Raw genomic sequence first — 8,345 nt, forward strand, 5'->3', positions numbered from 1 at the left:
TATGTTTATTTCCTAATTTTTTATGGTGGTTGCAAGATTGTTCAAATTTACAGAACCCGTATAGAGATTAATTACTGAAAATAACAGATAAAATGTAAAGATTTTCTAATGCATAAAAATATTTTTAATTGTAAAATGAAAATTATTTTGCATGATAGATAGGCAGCATGCGAAAAGAAAAAAAAAGACATGAGAAAAACATTGCTTTACAAACCTTAAGACTTAATAAAAAAAATTGATATTTTGCATATGAAAGCATCATAATATTTACTGATAATGTACCAAATTAACATTCACATACTAATTTAAAAATTATAGCACGAAAGCTATAACAAGCACAAAATGGTTACGAGGTCGGTCCCAGAGACCGTGCCCGTGCCAGAAGAGATAACACACATTCTACAATGGCAATGGCCTCTACTATATGATGCTTTACCTCCATAGTTTTATATGTATTCTGAGAATAACTTGTCAAGTGGTAGCATTAGTTGAACAGTATGAATACAATCATTTATCACCATAAATAAGTTCATGTTGAAATCAAAGGCTGAGTATACGGAGCTGGTGAAGATCCTTGACATCCGCTATGTTGCAATTAATGTCATTCAATTTATAACTTTGATGTATAACTGAAAACACATATATTGTGAAATTATATTGTTGGTAACAGGAATTATAGTCTATACTTAAATTGGTATATCAAATGCTACTAGAACTTGCTATAACATATCATTCTTCTCAGATTGCACTAAAACTTTGAGACAGGTTTTATTTAATCTCCTTGTTTGGACCTGTCTTTAATGTGGCTTCAGTTTTTTCAACTCACTTGTTTATAGGACTTATTTCAGCATAGAAAAAATGCTCTATCATGCTAACTGTGCACCCGTCAGAATCTTGAATAGGATATATTGGAGAACTCATTATTATGCACTTTTACACTTTTTTCTATTTTCAGGACCTCGCGACACAACTATTAACTCTCTCTCTACATGGGCTTGATCGACCATGTGACCACTTTTGTTTAAAGTCGTTACAGTTTTGATTCTACTAACTTTTAATATAGTTTGTGTATCTTCACAAAATATAGCAGACTTTCAGTAAAAATTCCAAGTCTTTCTTTCTATTGGTTATAACTAGTATAGTATTAAATGTTAGAGAGAACTATTAACAAATCCTGATGTCACAGTTACGATTGGTGTAGTAGTTTCCAAGTTTTGGACATATACATCACATTATAATAAGATTCCCTAATAATGAACTAGCTGACTTTGCTCAAACATTAAAATAAAATGTCTATAAGTTATATATATGGGTATTGTTTAAGTCAACAAAAGCTACTACGCTGTATAATAAAAAATTTAAATGTATTCTACTTTTAAAAAAGCCCACTAAAACATAAATTAATTATACATATTTCAATTTGTGAATCTATTTTCTTTTTGTATGTGAAAGACTTATAATGTTAACTGAAAGACTGCCAACTTTGGAGAAGATATACACATTATATTGAAAGTTAGAAATAAATCTATAAAGACTACAAAAACAAGACCTTGTCGGTCAAATTGACCAAGTCCATGTTGAGATAGTTGTAACAATCTAGAGCTCTCATATCTTTGCGTGTTGGGCGAAACTCGCATTATCAAATATTCCGTGATGTCGTGATGAGAGGATGTCACAAGTGGGTGTGGCAAGATGGGTCTGATTTTCTGTTTGGTGACTCTGAGAGATGATGATATTATAATTAGTAATTTATGTTAAATTTTGTAATTATTGGAGGAATGGTGAATAAATTAGAGAACAGAGGAATTTGAGGATTTGTTTTTATATAGCCTTATAAAATTAAGAACTTAAAACTTATATGCTATTAAAATATGGATTATTAGATACAATTTCATGCTATGCTAATTGGTATAGCATAAACAAAAAACAGTTTAATTAAATTTTGAATGTAACTCAGGATAAAGTGAGGTAAATGATGCCCGTGGCAAGAGAGTTAATACAACTATGTAGTTGAGAGAGAGAGTTAATACAACTATGTAGTTGAGAGAGAGAGTTAATAACTATGTAGTTGAGAGAGAGAGAGAGTTAATACAACTATGTAGTTGAGAGAGAGAGAGTTAATACAACTGAGAACTCTATGTAGTTGCTCTGACCGAGAAGATTTGTAGCAGACATCTCTCTCTTAGCTCATGTTTAAAATGCTTTAAAGGCATGTTAGCAATCCAATAAAATGAATGCTTTTAAATTCTCATTTTGCATATTTTCAGTAACTAAAACTGTGATTTATAAATAAAGATGGCATAAATCATTTGTTGTGAAAATACTGAAAAAGCATCATTATCCTTCATTATCAGAAAAATGTTTCTTTTGAAAATCTAGTAGAAAGAACCGCTTATTTTACTGACTTTTTTGTACTAATACAAGTAATTATTTATACCTCTAAATGTAATTAAATCAGTATGAAGTATTTTTGACACCAGGCTGTAAAGAAATTATTTCTTTCTTTCTAGCCATTTCTAGGTGGGCCAGAGCTTTGTAATTTGGTTTCAGGTAAAATTAAGCTAGGAAAGGAGACGCTGGCTACAATTGAGGGCCACTGGGATGCCGTAATCTACTTCAAGGACAACAGAATAGAGGTTTGTAACGTAACTTTAGTATAAAGAGTTTAGTGTAAGTAATTTGTGGGTCTAGCATGGCCTGATGGTTAGGGTAATCGCAGTATGTGAGTTGTGGGTATGAATTTTATCATTGAACATATTCCCCCTTTTTGGCCTTGAGGGCATTATAATACAACAGTCAATTCCACTTTCCAAGAGTTGGCAGTGGGTGTTGTTGAGTGGCTTTGTGTGAAATTCAACAAACAAGTACCTTGTAGCAATGGCAAGGTTAACATACTTTCATCGTAAGTAACTATCGTATTGTTTAAACAGCGTTGTAAGTGTTCTGTTATTATAAATATTTTGTGCAATACAAAGACATCAAAGATAAACTTCAGATTAAAAGTAGAAATGCTGTAATCATTCAGAAAAAGTATAAAAATGGAAATGTGACAGTATTTCGTAGGTGAATATTGTAATAAAAACTTAAGACAAAATATCTAGACAGAAGCCATCTTTGTTCAGAGTGACTACTAATTTAATAACTGTGCATTAGAATAAGACAAATTCTTCAATTAATAGGTTTATTTTGCATTACTTACTGATCAAGTATATTTTATTACAAGTTACAGCTTTTACAGTAAGTAAGATTTATTTTTAGAACAGGTTCGACATTTCGATCACTGGTGCCATCATTGTCAAGTACAGAACTTGTGTACTTGTGAATGATCACACCAGTGGTTGAAACATTGTACCTGTCCTAAAAACAAATCTAACTTACCGTAAAAGCTGTAACTTACATTGTTTCTCATCTTTTTAATAAAGAGGTAACTTAAACATAGTTTCCAATAAGCTTTTGTATAATTTATAAATACCTATTAAAATATGTGTAGTTAATTTATAATAGAAGGTTCAATGCTTTTCATTTTGATGTTAGTTAACAAACATTTTGTTATTTCTGCCATGCCATTTGTTAAGGGGGGGGGGGCTTTCTTTGATGATGACTCGGTAATGAGTTAAGTGTACTTTCCCGTAAGAACAGAAAGTTAATCAGTTATAATTTATTTATACTTGCAATAAGGAGGAACATATTTTATGGAACCCTACGCCAGAGGTTCGAGCAAGACGTTTAACTAGGTATACTGTACCCTTGGAACTTCAAGACAACTATGAATCTGAAAGGTTTGTACTATATGATTTAAAACATATGTTACCTTCTTCTTTTCCACATATGTTAACGGGTAATATTGAAACACTTTGTTAAAAGTAGTTTGTAATAAATTTTTAAAAGTTTTAAAACAAGTCTTTTTATTTAAAAGAAGGAGAAAATCAATTTTAAAACTAGATTTGAAGTAACGCCGTATTGCTAAGTTAGTTCTTCATGTTTCAGTTTTATCCTAGTAGGTCAATCTTGTTAAAATATTTATAAATAAAAAAACAAGTTAATACATATGAAAATGTAATCTGATCATAAATGTAGTTACAATCGGTGAATTCAGATAATCTTATGTGGAGTTTCTCATAAAGAAATTTTCTGTTGGGAAATTTTATCTTCATTCTTTTGCTTGCAGTAACTTGTAGCCTTATAAACCCAATCTAAAAATCTTAGAAGAACTTCAAAGACAATCTTAATTATTACACAAAGTCTAACTGTCAGAAGTTGAAAAAATTAATATATATTTTAAAGTAATGTTTTTTTCATCATAATTGTTTTAAAAAAATCTATTATAATTATGGTATGTAGTGTTTCTGAAGTTGAGAGGGTTACTGATGAATGTGAATTTGGTACAGATGTAGTAAAGATTATTAGACAACAACACTGGCAGGTTTGTTAATTACATGTTAGATTAATCTCTTGAAACAATATTTATATTTTAGTAAAGAATATTAGACTACAGTGGGCCATCCTCCAACATGGGGGATACGTTCCTCGAGCCAAGTTGGGCGAATTTGTGTTGGAGGAACTCAATACCTTATAGGATTAATAGGGGTATGGGAACACAGCTGCATTAAGTCTCCAATAAATGCTTATATATAGACTTTTTTATACACAAATGAAAAGCCCTACCTGTACAGTATTGTATATGAACTAAAAATATAAAATCGTAAACATAATAACATTAACATGTGATATCCTGCACCTGTAAATAAAATTACGTTAAAAGAAATAAGACAGTACTGTGTTTTATTGTAACAATCACCTATGAATGATGAAGACGGAGACCTTTCGTTGATGAGAGGAAGACTTTTGATGGTGATGATAATAGATTTGGAGGCTGAGAGGTTAGTTTAAGGCTGATAGATCATCGGAAAATTCAACCTCAAACTCCAATGAAGCAGATGTAGAAGCTGATGGGATGGGGTCAGGTGTTACATGAGCTGACTTGGGCTTCATAAAGTCAGTAATTTTTGGGCTGTTTGGCTTTCCACTGCGAATCTTTCAAGATGTTTCTCTGTATGGTGCTAGAATGTAATTTAACTCTTCTTTCCATTTCTGCGAGCTCATCTGCCTTTCGTAGGAAATTGGACACAGCCTTTGCTGTGAGGATGGGTTTAGCAGGTTCTGTCTCTTCAGCATTATCATTACTATCACTGTTGCCAGAGGCTATCAGTGCTTCAAATTCTTCATTTGCTGGCTCTTGGTAATAGGAATCCAGCAGCTCCACCACCTCCTCATCCGTCATATTATCAAACCCCTCACCCCTGATTTCTCTAGCGAGTCTCACGATATTGGCAACATCCTTCTCAACCGTTGGAAAGCCCTTGCAGTTGTTCATGACTTCAGGCCAAAGATGATGCCAGCATGCACTTATGGTAGACTCTTTCATCTCATCCCATGACATTTTGGTGATATCAATACAGTCCTTAATGTTATAAGCTTTCCAAAACTTGGTTAAGTTTTCAAAAACACCAGAGTCTATAGCTTGGGTTACACATCAGTATACGTTCCTTGTATAGTAAGACTTGAATGTCTTTATTACTCCTTGGTCCATCGGTTGCAGGATGGATGTGATATTGGGAGGTAAAAATATTATCTCCACATTAGGATGGCTGAATTGCAGTGTGTCACGAGCATTATATAAAACTATAAGAACCTTATCATCGATGTTCTTCTTTGCCAGGTATTCTTTAACCTCATGCACAAAATGATTTTGCAACCAATCATTGAATAGCATCCTAGTTACCCAAGCTTATTTATTTGAACACCAAACTGCAGGCAAATATCACTTATTCTTGCCTTTTAATGTGTGTGGGTTTGCGGCGCGAAACACTAACATAGGCTTACGTTTAAAGTCACCCAATGTGTTCCCAGCTTCACATTATGCAGGCTGAAGTGTTGTTTAAATTTGGCAAACCAGCCTTTATTTGCCTGAAACTCACTGGCATCCTCAACACTTCCACCCTCATTTATATTTTAGTAAAGAATATTAGACTATAACACTGGCAAGTTTGTTAATTGCGTATTAGATTAATCTTTGAAACAATATTTGTATTCTGGGAAAGAACACTTCTTTGGGCATTTTACAGCAAGCATTACAGAGTTTAATTGTTATACTTGTGTTATATTTGTGAAACTGTACACTGTTAGTTTAGATTGTAGTAAGTATTGTAACTAATAATATATAATAGTAGGGGCCTGATATTGCCTAATGGTTACCATTCTGGACTGTACAATACAAGGGTCCATGATTCACAGCCTATTGCAGCTATATTACATTCTGTATTTTGAGGCCATGGGTGCATTATAATAATTAAAGTCAAATGAGTAGCTTAAGAGTTGGTGATGGTTATTGTTGATTAACTCTAGTGTAGCCGTTCCAAGTTGGATATGATAAGCACAGATAGCCCTTGTGTAACTTTGCACAAATAACCAAAGCAAAAGCAATAGAAAAGTTTTTTTAAGATTTTCAACTGCTTTAGCTTTCATGAGCCTTATTCAGGACTCTTGAAGGCTTACCTTTTATTTAAAATATGTCATTTTTTATAAACTTAAAATAAGACCCAAAACTCGAGCGCTTTCAAATAGTTGACTGTTTTTCTTTGTTCTCCTGAAGAAGAATAGTCAACTAATCGAAAGCACTCAAGTTTTGGGTCTTATTTGAAGTCTATTACACTTTATATGTGATCATTTGTGCTAACTCTTTTATCAAAATTCATGTTTTATAAAAATTGTATGATAATAAAATATTTAGATTTTTCTAAGTTATGCGGTTGGAATCACATTTTTATTTAATTAACTCTTCTTTAATTAATGAAGTATATGGAATTATCTTTGATTACTTTATTGTGTAGTTTGTGCAGGGTTGAGCCATGTTTAATTTTTATTTGATCAAAAAAGCATCACAGTTTAGAAGTAGATCTGAGTGTCTGATGCTTTGACATCATATGTATATTGTGTCATTATTAACAAGTATCAGATACAGAAAAGGATAAATTTAAAGTAATCATTACTATAATATTCCATTACAACACCCCATACATGGTATTAAATAAAACTTTGGGAATTTACTTTTTAACTGCTTGATTAAGTTCAACAAAGACTGTCTTTCATTCTCAACCGTTTTACACAATTTTTTAACAAACTATAGAATATTCATGTTTATTTTATATCGTAAAGAATAATAGTTAAGAATGAAATTTGGTAATTTTGAGAAATAATATTTTGATGTTCTTTATAAGTACTCTGTACAATATGTTAATATAGTTTGATACATCTACAGGATTTCATGTAGTAATGTTGTTGTTCTTCTGTGTTTGAAATGTTGTTAAATAACAAAAACCGTATCTTCTCATGAAAAACTTGCTATCTGTAATATCTATTGAGACACAAATAAAACTGTGTTGCTATGCCTGAAAATTGTACATTTCAGTGTATGCACACATGCGATTCAGGTACACTGACATCCAACGGACAACTCTAAAGTAACTACAAAATGCAGATTCCAAAATAATCGTGGAGAGAATGAATTGAATACGGTTAGCAAATAAAAACAGAAATACAAGTGACCAAATAATTTAAATCTTTATTCACAGTAAGGTTTGTCGTGTACCTTACCTGCTGACTTGCCTTTTAGTTTCTGCTGGAGTTTGTAAAGGAAGCTTTTTGAAATACCAGACAAGAACAGAAGGAATCAAGAGATACTGCACTTTCAAAACTAGACAAAGAGTTCAAGTGGGGTATTACATAATCAAATCTATATATATACCTGAATACAGATTTATTTTAAATTAGTAATGAAGGGTGAAAGTAGTAGATATTTCAGCTACGACAGTACCCCTTTTTTCCTTATCTAAGGGTCATTCAGATACAAACATCAAAAACAATCACTGACTAAATTAGTTAACTCCTGATCATAAGATGCTGTAACAATTTTCCTCAGACGACATGCAAGACTCCATGACACCCTCGTGAAGACAACATAAACACTATCAAGGTAAAAAAGTCAAATAAGAGTGCTATTCAAAATAAAAGACAATATAGAGAAGATAGCTAATAACTTGTGCCTTTACGCATACATGTAATAATATGTACTGTACTAACCTATGATGCATGGAAACTATGCATTGGCACATATTTAAAAACACATAGTACATGACATCACCTTTCACCAACTAACCTGATTACACGACGTCACCATTCACCAACTAACCTGATTACATGACATCACCATTCACCAACTAACCTGATTACATGACATCACCATTCACCAACTAACCTGATTACATGATATCACCATTCACCAACTA

The 8,345-nt window shown here is 32.3% G+C and overlaps 1 protein-coding gene across 1 annotated transcript in view; it reads left to right on the forward strand.

The window, feature by feature from the left end:
• LOC106467533 (oxysterol-binding protein-related protein 8-like) overlaps positions 1–8,345 on the forward strand; it is a 113,877-nt gene that overhangs the window by 93,591 nt on the left and 11,941 nt on the right. The window contains exons 14-15 of the mRNA XM_022395729.1: positions 2,511–2,636; positions 3,679–3,779. Coding sequence (XP_022251437.1) covers positions 2,511–2,636; positions 3,679–3,779 — 227 coding nt within the window. The remainder of the gene's footprint in view (positions 1–2,510; positions 2,637–3,678; positions 3,780–8,345) is intronic.

This window comes from Limulus polyphemus, unplaced genomic scaffold, assembly GCF_000517525.1.
Source record: "Limulus polyphemus unplaced genomic scaffold, Limulus_polyphemus-2.1.2 Scaffold2650, whole genome shotgun sequence".
In the NCBI taxonomy this organism is placed as follows: domain Eukaryota; kingdom Metazoa; phylum Arthropoda; class Merostomata; order Xiphosura; family Limulidae; genus Limulus; species Limulus polyphemus.